Source organism: Leptonychotes weddellii, chromosome 6, assembly GCF_054177405.1.
Source record: "Leptonychotes weddellii isolate Sample4059 chromosome 6, ASM5417740v2, whole genome shotgun sequence".
Lineage (NCBI taxonomy): Eukaryota > Metazoa > Chordata > Mammalia > Carnivora > Phocidae > Leptonychotes > Leptonychotes weddellii.
Genome location: NC_138374.1, coordinates 51421524 through 51436010, shown reverse-complemented (window position 1 = coordinate 51436010; position 14487 = coordinate 51421524). Strand labels below are relative to the sequence as shown.

Below are 14487 nucleotides of genomic sequence, written 5' to 3'. Positions count from 1 at the left end.
ACAAGGAACCCGATGTGGGACTCGATCCCAGGACCCCAGGATCATGACCGGAGGCGAAGGCAGATTCTTCACTGACCGAGCCACCCAGGCACCCAATAAAGATACTTTTTTAAAAGGTTGATTTTTTTAAAAAAAAGCATTTTGTTATGAAAATTCTAAAAAATAAAGTGGGGAGACTAGTGTAATGAACCTTGATTTTCTCATTGCTCAGCTTCAGCCATCCACTGCTATCCCTCTCTCATCCCTCTCCTGAAACTGGATTTTTTGGAAGCAAACCACAAGCATTTTCTCATTCCAAATAGAAGTACTTCCGTATGTACCTCTAAAAAAAAAGAAAAAAGAAAAAGACTAAAAGGAAGACGTCTGATGATTTACAAATCTTAATCTTCACCTGTCACTTACTTTGAATTAGGAGCCCTAAGTCCTAGACCTGCTTTTGTCAATCACCAGCAACAAGTCATGTACCCTTCTGAACTTGCACTTTTCCCACCTGATTTTGCAAAGGAGGTGATTTCTAAGGTCTCTTCCCATGCTAGAAATCAAATATTCATTCAAGGGTCACTTTTAAGACTCTAGAGACATAGATTTGGTACAGGGTCTATTTGCTGTTGGTTTTTTTGGTGCAGTGCCCAGTTCAGAGTCAAGACCTCCTCACTGAAGAGCCAAGGAGGTCCTAGAGGCTGCTGAGTGGCAGGATCTTTAACTTGGAGCTTTCAAAAAGAAATGAGTCTGGGAGCCATCCCTCCAGGCAGTTTTGCGCTGCCCTCAGTATCTTTTGGCTGCAAAGTGAGGGGACAAGCTCGGACCCAGGACTTCCGGCTGCCACAAGCATGGGTCAAGCTCTGCTATAGCTTGAAGAGGACTAGGGACATGAAGCTGGAGGAGGGCTATTTGGGAAAAGAAACTGCTGGTGGTCAGGGTAGTGGGAGAAGACCATGTTTGAGAGTGCTGTGCCAAATTTTTTTTTTTTTTTTTTGAAGAATCACCATGATCCAGAGAAAGAAAAAAATGAAGGACCCAAATGAAAAAGGCCACCCAAATTACCATTAAAGCACGAGCTCTGAGCGGTTTGGGGGCTTTGCAGGGCTTTACTGAAGCTACCGATGGGGATTATTGTTTTGGTGCCAGGGTTTTAAATTGGGGGGTAGGGTTAAAAGGGACCGAAGATGAGGGCCATTATGTCAGGACAACCCACTATTGCATAGTGGGGCACCCACCGCGTTTTTGACTTTTTGGGTTAGAGCTGGAGAGGAGTCCCTGGACGCACTTCCAGCTGGTTCTGAGGACGGTCAAGATGGGCGTTCTCCATGACCCTTGTGGACTCGCACCACAGCTACCCAGCGATTAGATTCTGAGGCCTGTCCTTAGCAGGAAATGGTAAAGGAATCAGCAGGAAGCCGAAGACAAGAGAAGGGAAACTCCTCCCTCCTGTCAAAGGCCTGGCGAGCGTGAGGATGCAAATGGAAAGGGGGGCTGGAGGGAGAGGTGCATTGAGATGGAGAGGGGCTGAGCCTTGAATAGAAGGAAACAGTGCACGCCCCCAGGGCCAGAACACACGATAAACTCTGGTGTTTACTGTTTGGACCCCGTGTTCCTCGGTCCTCCCAAAGTCTCGGCACGATCCCCAGGACCTGGGAACTGGGGCTGTGGCGAGTGGGTTTTCTGAGCTCCAGCAGCCGGCTGAGAGGACCACATACCTTGTTTCTGATTCCCCGGCTTCTCCAAGGCCAGGGGACCCCCCAAATCAAGTCAAACAATTTTACCAGGAAAAAAGATGGAAAGTGTAAATGGAATGAAATGACAAGAGATACTTGGTGTGAAGGAGCAGAGGAAGGCAAGATCATTTTTCTGTCTTAACCAGTTCTTGGCAACTGGAAGTCCTCAATCCATTTTGGAGGTAGAGGGAGAGCCCGTGATCCAGGGCAAGCAAGCGAGGCCGATGAGAAAAACGGGTTATCTGGGATCGGAGAACACTTATTTACAGAGGAGAACTCCGCTTTGAACTTTCACTTCTGGAGCTTGGACTCAGTGAGCTATGCTACTCCTGATGAAAGAGAAAACTTGTATTTTAGGTTGAAGGTCCTCAGCGATGGAAAGGCAGCCCCCAGAGTGCCCACTCACCCCCAGTGCAGTCGCCGCTTTATGTTAACCGTCTTGTGTTTAGGTTGTTCAGTGAAGAAAGGAAAAACAGACTGTCCTGAATGCTGATGCTACTGTTTTAGTGGGAAAAAATTACGAACAGGCAAGTGGCAAACAACAAAACTTTTGAAAAAGCAGACCCGGGGAGAGTCCAGTGCAGTTTCATAATGGGTATGAATAGTGTTTTTGCTGTCTTCTTCTTTTTTTTTTTTATCTTTCTGGGTTTTGATGTGGATCTCTTTCTATTTGTTCAGGAAATTGTGACGTGGGTTCTGGGCAGGGTTTGAGGTTTTGGAACTTTTTCTAAAAGGGACAGAGTGCACCCTGCTACATTTCCTAATCGTGAGGTCGGTGTACAGGCAGCAGAACTGAAGGGAGCTGGTCACCATGCAGCTACTCCAACAGGGCAGTAGGCTTGTCCTGGCTCTTGCCCTCCTCCTGGTTTTGGATTCTTCAGTTCAAGGTAAGACCCAGGAATCTCATCTCCCCCCTCACCCCTCCGTAATCTTTGCAAGCCCTGGGGTCCACACAAATGATTATATTCACTTTAAGGTACAGAATGTATTATATCGTGGGACAGGAGGCAAAGAGAAAGGATTTGGGGGTGCTGGACTCTTTAATGTGAGTTTGATTAAGTTTGGTATCAAGAAAAATGAAACTCTGAGGCAGGTGTGGCCTCGTGAACACCATGATTGAAACGTGCTATTTTATTTTTGGATGAAAAGGTATAGTTTATAAACTTCTAAAAACTCAAGAAAGGTCAACTGATGAGTCCCTAAATTCTACCTCTGAAACTAATAATACACTGTAGGTTAAATTGAATTTTAAATTTAAAAAAATTTTAAAAAACCCAAAAAACTCCAGAAAGGAATATAGAACATAACCCATGTGTCTGTTGGAGGAGATGGCACCGTTGAGTTTTGGAGGTCCCAGGGTTTGTATCAGTCCCAAGTTTTAATATATTATGGTAGTATTGTAATTATTCTAACAGTGGAAAATGATATATTTTAAAAATCAGAGTAAATCTGTGTATTTTTCCTTTTTTAAAAAAAATTTCATTCTTAGTGAAAATTCAGTTATGGTTAGACATAGTACAAACCCTCTCAGTTTAAAGACAGACCAGAGAATTTTAGTATTTGTGCTGTTGCTCAGGGTCACATTACATTTGGAAATTTCTTCTTAGATTTCTCTATCATTTAGGGTTGGTTAGTCAGACAATCCTTATGACTAAGACAACAGAAATGATCAGTTTGTAAGAAAAATACAATTTTTCTCCTTTGGTAAATAAGGGATCATGTCTAAATAAGGCAGAAGGTTATGGCCTGATAAATAGATGGGAGAATTTATAGTAGAAAATTATTTAAGTTCCCCCAATTTGTACAGGAAACATTGACTTACAGTGACACACATGTCCTGGATTTGTTTCTTCGAAGTGACTTCTAGCCTTGTTTTTACTTCTGGTGGAAATGAAATCGTACAGATAATCTCAGATACATTCATTATGTACTGGAAATTTATAAAATAATTTCCTTCTTGTTATGCAATTATTGAAGAAAATAACAGCAAATAATGTTGCTGAAACTTTTTACTAATCTATGTATTTTTAAATTTTTTAATAATCTATGTATTTTTTTTTAAAGGTTTTATTTATTTGACAGAGAGAGACACAGCGAGAGAGGGAACACAAGCAGGGGGAGTGGGAGAGGAAGAAGCAGGCTTCCTGCTGAGCAGGGAGCCCGATGCGGGACTCGATCCCAGGACTCTGGGATCATGACCTGAGCCGAAGGCAGACGCTTAACCGTCTGAGCCACCCAGGCGCCCCCTATGTATTTTTTAAAGTATAAAACTGTATTGATTTTAAGAAACTGTCCTGGATCTTTTAGGGAAAATCTTGAGCTTGATGAAATAATTCCCTAATGTGTTTTGACAAGATCCAGAGTAATGAGGTCTATATTTGTAGCACAAACTTGAGTGACAAGTTGGTGGGGGGTCCACCCCTGCCAGAGCTAAGTCAGTCTTTACATATTCAGGATTTCCCCGAAATATCACATTCCCCACTAAGATTCAGTAGGTAAAACTAGAAGTGAAACAGAAACGTTCCTGGGCGCCTGGGTGGCTCAGGTCTTGATCTCCAGGGACCTGGGATCGAGCCCCGCATCGGGCTCCCTGCTCAGCGGGGAGTCTGCTTCTCCCTCTCCGTCTGCCCCTGCTCATGCTCTCTCTCTCTCTCTCAAATAAATAAATAAATAAATAAATAAATAAATAAAACCTTAAAAAAACAAAAACATTCCTTACATAGTAGGTATTCATCAGAAAGAAGTGAAGAAACCATTATGAAATCACATAAAGCACTAGCATTTATATCATTACCTGGTAGGTTTAGCTCTTTGTTGGAAAAGGAACCAAAAAAGATAGAATGAACGAACGGAAAAACAAGGGTATTTCCAAAGGAGAAGTGCCCTTGGTGTTGGAATTAAGGGTTTGCGCCCACATCTGACTGAGAAGGGAAACGGATACCCACCCACGGCGTGTGTGACAGCCTCTCCAGGAGCCCTGCCAGAGCTGCGGCGCTGGTTCCCACACCTCCATGGGATGCCAATATGACTCAATAGCACTCTTTCCCCGTCTTTTAAAAAATGTTTACTTAAACCATTGGTTTGACCGAACTGTTCAAACCAGGCTTTTGGCTTGTCCTTACTGAACATATTCAAAACATCTTAGGTCACTGTGTTAGTTTACTGAGGCTGCACAGTACCCAGACAGGTGTGGCTTAACAGAAATATATTTTCTCACAGTTCTGGAGGCTGGAAGTCCAAGATCAAGATGTCAGTGGGGCTGGTTTCATTCCGAAGCCTCTCTCCTTGGCTTGGAGAAGCCCATCTTCCCTCTGTCTTCACACGGTCCTTCCTCTGTGTGTGTGTGTCTGTGTCTTGATCTCTTCTTCTAAGGACACCAGCCATATTGGATTCGGGCTCGTCCATATGAACTCATTTTACCTTAATTACCTCTTTGAAGGCCCTGTCTCCAAATACAATCCCATTCTGAGATATTGAGAGTTAGGACTTCAACATATGAATTGAGGGGACACAATTCAGCCCTTATCAGTTACGTTAAGTCAAACCCAAGGAAAAACATGATGTAAAATCATGTCTATCAGGGGCAAAGGATGGGAATTTGGCAATGCGTGGGAGATCCTGGAGAGCACAGGTGGCTTTCGATTTAATGTAGACCTCCAGGGGATTATTGATTATTGATAAGGTCTGTGAATCCTAAACTCTTTTATTACCTCTCTTTTTTTAAAGACTTCCATAAAGAGAGAAAATGGAAGATCCATGAGCAGGTGTGGCCAGATCGTGTGTTCACTCCACACTCCCTAGATTAGGGTAGATATTGATTCCAGCCATGTGTGCTGCTGTTTGATTGTAAAGTGATTTCATTTCCATGCTCTCATAAATGATCATCACATTCCCTGTGAGGAGGAATTAACACCAATTTAAAGAGGAGAAAACTGATCTTGTATTCGCCATCTCATTTGCTCTTTAGATCAACCTCTTGCAAAATATTTGAGACTTGCTTTAGGCCCGTGACAACTAATTAATGCCACAAGTGGTCATCTGATTTCAAGGTCAGAGTTAACTTTCTATTGCAGCTCGGCTGTCTTCTAGGTGGATTAGAGATTTTTTTCTTTCTTCCTTCCTTCCTCCCTCTCTTTTTAAATATTTTTTTCTTAAGTAGGCTCCATGCCCACTGGGAGCCCCAAAGGGGCTTGAACTCATGACTAAGATCAAGACCTGAGCTGAGAACAAGGGTCGAGACTTAACCAACTGAGCCACCCAGGCGCCCCTTTAAGGATTTTATTTTTAAGTAATCACTACACCCAATGTGGGACTTGAACTTATGGCCTCAATATCAAGAGTCACATGCTCTACTGACTGCCATGCACCCCGAGATTTTCTTTATTTAAAACAAAAAACCTTGCTTTGACTGTAGTAAACTTGCTATAAAGTTTACCACTGAATTGAGGGATAGAGAGGGAGAAATTGAAAGTAAACTTGGAACATATATAGCTTGTCAAACCATGCAAGGGTTGTCTATCTTGTGGAATTGATTGTCCAGTAGGAAGCAACTCCAACTTAGTGATGTCTGTTTCAATGCTACCAAAACAATGAATAAAATGGTCTTTTTTTTAAATCTCCCCCCCCCTTCATGGAATTTTCTGGTTAAGTTTCTGTAACACACCTGTAGCAAATCTCCATTAAGAATAGCAGATTGGTAAATTGTGATGCTGTTGGGGAAAATTTGGTATTACAATGTAAAAAGATGCAGATAGGAGCACCTGACTGGCTCAGTTGGTAGAGCATGTGACTCTTGATCTCACGGCTGTGAGATCGAGCTCCGTGTTGGCCATGGAGCCTACTTTAATAAAATAAAAAGTGAAAATATTTTTTTTAAAAAGATGCAGACGGATGATAGGAGTAATGTTCATTCATAGAAAGAACATTTTGGTAAAGCAGGACTAGCGACTCTGTGTGGTGGGGGACAGTGAGGAAAAGGATTCTAAATAAAAACCATTATTTTCCCTGGAATCCAACACAAAGTTAGCCAGCTGATCCAGCAGGTGGGGCTTTTGAGGAAGATAACCTTTGTGTCCACTAGCATTCTCCCTTTTCTTTTTTTTTTTTTCAATTACAGTAATCATAAGACCTTTCTCTCAAGCAAGATAGAGTCAAGGTAGTCCCACAACAGCAGGGGTGAGACTGTTGAATTCACATCCTGCCAACACCCTTCAACAGATATGTTAGGAACTTAGTGTCTGTAACCATGCTCTTTATTTTAAAGCCGACTGAAAATGATCAGACCCAAATTAGATAAACTTTTTTTGGGGAGGGGGGACTTCTACAAGTTTTTAAACAGCTTTATTGAAATAGCTTTCGCAAACCATACATTTCATCCATTTAAAATGTACGGTTCAGAGGCACCTGGGTGGCTCAGTCAGTTAAGTGTCTGCCTTCGGCTCAGGTCATGATCCCAGGGTGCTGGAATTGAGCCCCGCATCAGGCTCCTTGGTCAGTGGGAGTCTGCTTCTTCCTCTGCCTCTTCCCCTGGCTTGTGCTCTCTTTCTCTCTCTTGCTCACTCACTCTCTCTTCCTCTCAAATAAATACATAAATTCTTTAAACAAATAAGTGTACAGTTCAATGTTTTTTTAAAGTATATTCACAGATATATGCAACTATCACCATAGTCAATTCCCCCCCAAAGAAGCCCCTCTTTATTTATTTTTTTTAAAGATTTATTTATTTATTTGAGAGAGCGAGAATGAGAGAGAGAGAGTACATGAGAGGGGGGAGGGTTAGAGGGAGAAGCAGGCTCCTTGCTGAGCAGGGAGCCCGATGCGGGACTCGATCCCGGGACTCCAGGATCATGACCTGAGCCGAAGGCAGTGGCTTAACCAACTGAGCCACCCAGGCGCCCAGAAGCCCCTCTTTAAAAAAAAAAAGATTTTATTTTTAAGTCATCTCTATACCCAACATGGAGCTTGAACTTACAACCCTGAGATCAAGAGTCGCATGCTCCCCCAACTGAGCCAGCCAGGCTCCCCAAAAAGTCCCTCTATAATAAATTTCAAAAGCTGAGATTCTGAATTCTAGAGGGGCATTTTGTATTTTGTTTTCACTAATTTGCCAAAGTTGTATTTGTTACGCGGGTGAAAAGATATGGTCTTTCACCTGGATGCTTCCTCATAAAGTTTTAGTTTTACTTTTCTGTTTAACTTCCTATCCTTGCAAACATTACCTCAGTTTGATATTCAGCACATCAGTTGCATGTAAAGGAGAATGCTTAGACCTCCTCTGTCCAAAACGACAGCCACTGAGCACTTGAAATGTGGCAAGTCCAAACTGACATGTGCTGTAAGTGCAAAATATACACCAGATTTGGAGACTTGCATGAAAAGAAAAATGTAAAATATTCATTAGTAGCTTTTATATTGTTTATATGTTAAGTGGCAATATCTGAATACATTGGCTAAGTAAAATGTGATGGCATTAATTTCACTTGTCTCTTTTTACTTTATTGAAAATTCCCTGTGTGGTTGTCTTACGCTATTGGACTGCACTGTTCTGGCCAGCACAGAGCGTGAAGCTGTCGCCCTCTGCTGGAGATGCTGGATTTCTATCGCACCTACAATACAGGGTTTCTAAGTAGCAACCAGATGGCAAACTTAGGCTGTTTCAGGAAAGAATCAGAGAAGGAGAAAGAAAAATAAAACATATTAAATACCCCGCGCAAAGATTTGTGCTAGATGTTTTACATACTTTTATCTCATTTGAACGGGAACTCTTTGGGACACTATTATTCAACTTTGAAAGATGAGAAATTGAGAATCAGGTACTAAATGGTAGAATGAGTATTTAAATTCTGATCTCTATAAGCTGTCCACCAGCAGAGATTGGTCATTGTGGTCTTCCTGCTCATCACAGAAACTAGCATTTAAAGAGCTCCAACCATGGTGCCAGGTATTATTCTAAGAACCTAGCATTTATATCTCATTATTAGTTCTATTACTGTCACCATTTTATGAGTAAAGAAATTGAGGTACAGGGAGATTAAGTTGGTCAAGGACACACAGCTGATAAGGGGCAAACATCGGATATTATCTTGCTTACCTCCAGTCTCCAGGCAGTGACAGAACTAACCCATTTTGGACGATTGGCTGTCCCAGACCAGCGGGGAGTCTGCTTCTCCCTCTGCCCCTCCCCCACTCATTTTCCCCCTCTCTCTCTTTCTCTCGCAAAAATAAATAAATAAAGCTTCAAAGGATATGTCCTTCCTTCCAGTGTCTTCTGCCTACCAATTCCCTCACAGAGGCAGTTTGTTTTATACCTGTTCAGAGGTTCAAGGTACATATATGTAAACATATATGTAAATATAGTCTTAAAAACACAAACACACATGTTAACACAATGCACAGTGTTCCTTACTTTTTTTTTTTAAGATTTTATTTATTTATTTGACAGAGAGAGACACAGCGAGAGAGGGAACACAAGCAGAGGGAGTGGGAGAGGGAGAAGCAGGTTTCCCGCTGAGCAGGGAGCCCGATGTGGGGCTCGATCCCAGGACCCGGGGATCATGACCTGAGCCAAAAGCAGACTCTAACGACTGAGCCACCCAGGCGCCCCTGTTCCTTACTTTTCTTAACTTAATAATCAACCCTGGAGAATCTATATCAGTATCCAGAGAGCTGCCTCATTCTTTTTTTTTTTATTTAGATTTATTTACTTATTTTTTTTAGAGAAGTGAAGGTTTCACAGCTCACCAGTAGCAGAGCTGGGATGTTACTCCAGGCAGCTGATTGCCAAAGCCTATTCTAATCTTCAACTCTGGGCTACTTTTTAGGGTTATTGTGAAGACAATGTATATAAAAGGCTGGCACACAGTGGGTACTCCTGTTATATTTATGGTCATAAAACCTGCCCACACCTTACCTTCTGCCAAATTTAGAATCAATTGGATCAAAAATTTCTTAGGGACAGGGTGATTAGAAGCAGTGTAAGAGATACGTATTAACCATGTGGGTTCCTTGTTTGGGCAGGTTTTCCTGTGCGGAAAGCCAGGTACCAGTGGGTACGCTGCAGTCCTGATAGTAATTCTGCAAACTGCATTGATGAAAAGGGACCGATGTTCAACCTACTTCCAGGGGAATCCAACAGAATCCTTCCTCCGAGGACCGATCCTTCTTCGTAAGTGAACTTTCTCTGATTTTACTTTCACCAACCTCTGTTGAGATCTTGGCTTGGAAATGGGAGTGTTGTCCAGAGTGTGTTTCTTCAGTATCTTGCTTTGATGGTTTGGTTTTCACTACACAGGACATGGTAAAGCAGTACTGTGTTTAATGGCATAGGAGGTGTGCAAGAATGCATGATTCATCTATACTTTTGCAAGGTCTTTTTGTGGGGGCAGAGACAAAAATTGAGTACTTTTCACCAACAAGTATTGGAAATGATTGGACATCATTCTACTTATGTAAGTAGAGCATATTATATTATACATTGAAATCCAATAGGAGTCTGTCAACTGAATGGATAAACAAAACATAGTGTTTCCCTAAAGTGGATTATTATTTGGCCAAAAGAAAGGACAAAGTACTGATACATGCTATCACATGGATGAATCCCGAGAACATTATGCAAAGTGAAAGAAACCAGACACAAAAAGCCACATATATTGCATGATTGTATCGATATGAAATGTCCATAGAGGTGGGAAATAGAGGAGTGGTCACTGGGGGATGGAGGAGAGAGAGGAATAGAGTGGGGAGTACAGGTATGGGATTTTTGAGGGGTGATAAAAATGTTCTGAGATTAGATGGTAGTGATTAAAAAAGAAGAAATTAGGGAAAGGAAGAATAAATGGCCATGACTTGTCAAAGAGAAAGCCAAAACTCTTCTTGATCAAATCAAACCTGCTTTAACCTTGCAAAAAAGATCCAACAGGAATTCATAAGTAACCAAAATGGAATTGTCTTAGAATCAATTATTTCAATGAATATCAAAGTTATATAACATGCAGCAAAACTGTATTATGTAAAGGATTATCTTCAAAGGATTAATCCTTAGACTTAGAAGATTAAACCTAGCAAATCACTCTCCTCGAAGCCAGGGTAAATCATCATGCCCACACCAGGTAAGACCAGCATCCCTCTGAGGGTCCCGGCGACTCTCTTCATCCCTGGCATTCACTGCATGAGATGATGTCATCACCACCTTCAAAATGCCATTCTGCCATCCTGCTCCTGTCTTCTGCTTCTAGCCTGAAACGGATTTTATAGCATCCTCCATGATTTTAACTCATAGGTTTCCATAGTAATTCATTTAAATCTAAAATGTTAGAGGAATAACCCAAGTTCTCCAAAACAACTATTTTATACCATTTCTTCTCTTAAATCTCTTTGATCTTCCCCTTTCCTCGGGCAGGAAAGTTTTCTTCTTACTGTCACACTCCTGTCCTTTATGAATGAACAGTCCCTGCTCTTGTATCGGTCCTGGACCCATTTGCCCTCCTATCCGTCTTTCTTTTCCCTTCTTGCTCTGTATTGGGCTCATCCCATGGTCTGCCTTTCTCAGGCTCCCAGGTCTGTGGCTGAGTTTGGCCAATGGAAGGCACAGGAGGGAGGCGGGGGGGAGCATGGGAGGCAGGGAGAGACCAGGATGTTTCTTGTCAAGTCCTGCCTTGGGTGGCATCTCTGGCAGGGCCGTCTCTCATCCATGGCTTCAGCTCCCTCCAGATGCTGGGCTCAGGTAACACCACCTTCTTCCATTGCCCCTCTAGCCCAGAGAGAGAGGTATTTCCTTACTGTCGCTCATCTCTGGGGTCCTCGCTCTCCTCTAGTTGGCTTTAATTCTCTAGACGTCAGTTCTGCAATTACTCCTCTGAGCCCAGTATCTTCTTCCCATTGGTGTGCAGACATTCTCTAGCATCTTGTACCGTTGGGTAAAATCTCTTCTTTGACTCTGCATCCTTTCCAGCCCTTGCCCTGTTCTCTGCTCCTCTTCACAGGAACACTTACTGAAAGGGATGCTTCCTGTCTTCCCCACCCCTCTACCCCTTCTGTTTGAACTTCCGTTCCCACCTTCCACTCAGAGTCCTTGTTAAGGTCACAGTCACTCCTGCTTAACACATCCACTGTTTACTTCTTTGCTTCTCTCCTTACTCAACTTCTTAATTACCTTCAAAAACAGTTGCCCCCCCCACCCCCCCGCTTTGAAATGCTTTCTTCTCTGGGCTTCCTTGGTCCCACCTTATCTTGAGTTTTCTTCTACTTCCCTGATTGTTCTTTCTCCTCCGTTCAATATTTAATATGTTGGTGAGGCCCTGGTTCTGTCCAGGGCCTATTCTCTATCTGCATGCTTTTTTTAGGTGACCTCATCCTTTTTATGGCTTCTATTGTGTGTGCGTGCATATGGAAACTACCAATCTGTGTTTCCAGCTCTGATCCCTTTTCCCTGACCTCACAGTCTAAACTAACCCCCTGGTCACCCTCTATTACATTAGTCTATTTTACTTCTCTGCATGGCATTTAGCACCGCCTCATGTTTTCCTGATTTATTCACTTTTCATTGTCTGTCTTCCCCAACAAGTTATAAATTTCTTCAGCAGGGACCTCATCTGTCAGTTCCCATTCTATCCCATGCACTTAGAACAGGGATCAGATGTTAAATATTTACTGAATGCACGCATGAATGAAGCTCTAATCTGTTATATGGTCTGTGGTTCATTATTTTCATGGAAAAAAATGACCCATAGACTATGAAACTAAATTTTTGTCTCTGATACTTAGTTGCCTTGTTCTGCCACTGAGGGGTAACACCATTGCTCTGGTCTTTGGTGCTGAATGGACTTCTAACCACCAAACTGAACCCAGCTGAATGAATGCACTTACTTTCTGAGAGGAAATTGAATTAGTTAATTGTGGTAAACATAATGCTTAACTTGTTACAAAGAATTTCTTAAGAATGAGTTTTGTTGAAGCACTGTGAATTATCAGAAGTTTTGCAGAAATTTTAAATTAGAAAAAAATGTCATCTATCTAGGCTAACTTACACTTGTTTGTCCTTTCTTTAATGGAAGAAAATGGGAAAGGCGGGCACCTGGGTGGCTCAGTTGGTTAAGCGACTGCCTTCTGCTCAGGTCATGATCCTGGAGTCCCGGGATGGGGATCGAGTCCCGCATCGGGCTCCCTGCTCGGCGGGGAGTCTGCTTCTCCCTCTGACCCTCCTCCCTCTCATGCTCTCTGTCTCTCATTCTCTCTGTCTCAAATAAATAAATAAAATCTTTAAAAAAAAAAAAAAGAAAATGGGAAAGGCATCTTAAAAAAAAAAAAAATGACCCCTTAAGTAAATTTACCAAGTATAGGATTACTATGCTAGTGATAAGAAAAGTAGCACTATTTATTGTGAATCTGCAGTGCATAGATGTTGATTGATAAATGCAATGAGTGAAGTACAACAGTATAGGGAAACATGTAGAAAGGTATGATTTGTTTTTTGTTTTAAAGCATTGAATAACTGGGAAACTTCTAACTTTTAATTTGAGCAACCGGGTAGCTACATTAATTTTCTATCTTAAAAAATTTATTATGATTATCTTCCTTATGTCTCAAACTTTACTGGTTGTTTTTTTTTTTTTTCCTTTCATTTTTCTGTCTTACTTCAGAATGACAAGATCCCAGAACTTGAATGATGTCTTCCCTCTTTCGGAGGACTATTTTGGATCTGACTCGGGATCAGGATCTGGAAGTGGCTCTGGAAGTGGCTTCTTAACTGAAATTGAACAGGAATACCAACCAGTAGATGAAAGCAGTGCGTTTTATTACAAATTTAGGCCTCTCAAGATAAATCTGCCATCAGACAACCAGGACTTGGTCCAAGATGGACCGGAAGGGGATTTTATTATGTGAAAGAGAGGGTTTCCCATCTTGATGTCAGGCAACGCATTCAATATATTTTATGTATCATAGTTAAGTGATTAATTTTGGAACAAAAGGTTTTATAGAAATTTTAAAACATCTGAAAAAGAAGTTTAGGTTTTATCACCTTTTTTTTCTCATGAATTCTGAAAGCTTCCTTTATCCTGTTGTCCTGGAAGATACCTGTATTTCCTTTGTATCATATTCAACCAACGTCACTATGAAATTAATTGGACCACCCATGTCTATAAAATTGCTTTAAAGAATAAATTATACTGTTTTTTTTTAAAATTCAGTTTGAGAAGCAAATTGACAGGCAATATTTCATATCTAAGTCTTCAGAAACCTGACTCTGATTGTGAATTATAGATATGCCTCTTTTCTTATGAAAAACCCAGATGAAACACATGGTGAATTTAGAGTGGGTGTAAAGTGTCCAGTGTAAAGTGTATTGCTCTAATATTACCATTGGATGTGTTTGCAGAGCTGGTGGACATTGTTTGTTGAGAAGTATGATTGCTGTTACAAGTAGAAACTGAAGACCCAAATTAAAGCCCAATTGTGCTCTCAATACTTCCTACTGCTTTACTTTTTTTCCTGGATATCTGTGTATTTTCAAGTCTTACCCTATTAAAGGAGAACTATAATCAATGTGTTATGCTGTCTGGGATCTCTTGTTCTAAACTCAGGAAATAATTATTTTTGTTCGGATGTTTCTAGAAGTCTTATCAACAATATCTGTAAGATTATTTTACAGAGCAAATTTTGTAGCTAGAATCAAATCCTATTCACTAGCAAATCAAGAAAACAATTATGGTAGAGCAAGAAGCTTATTCTGGCCCAAGCACTTCCTCTTCTTGAGGGCTTTTCCCATCTCGGTTCC

General features: G+C 41.4%; 1 protein-coding gene across 1 annotated transcript; it reads left to right on the top strand.

The window, feature by feature from the left end:
* The first annotated feature begins 2443 nt into the window (after positions 1-2443).
* On the top strand, positions 2444-14255 carry SRGN (serglycin). Its single transcript, XM_006728905.3, has 3 exons — positions 2444-2602; positions 9732-9879; positions 13352-14255. Exons 1-3 carry the CDS (start codon positions 2527-2529, stop codon positions 13593-13595), a joined length of 468 nt encoding a protein of 155 aa, XP_006728968.1. The 5' UTR covers positions 2444-2526; the 3' UTR covers positions 13596-14255.
* Positions 14256-14487: the final 232 nt, after the last annotated feature.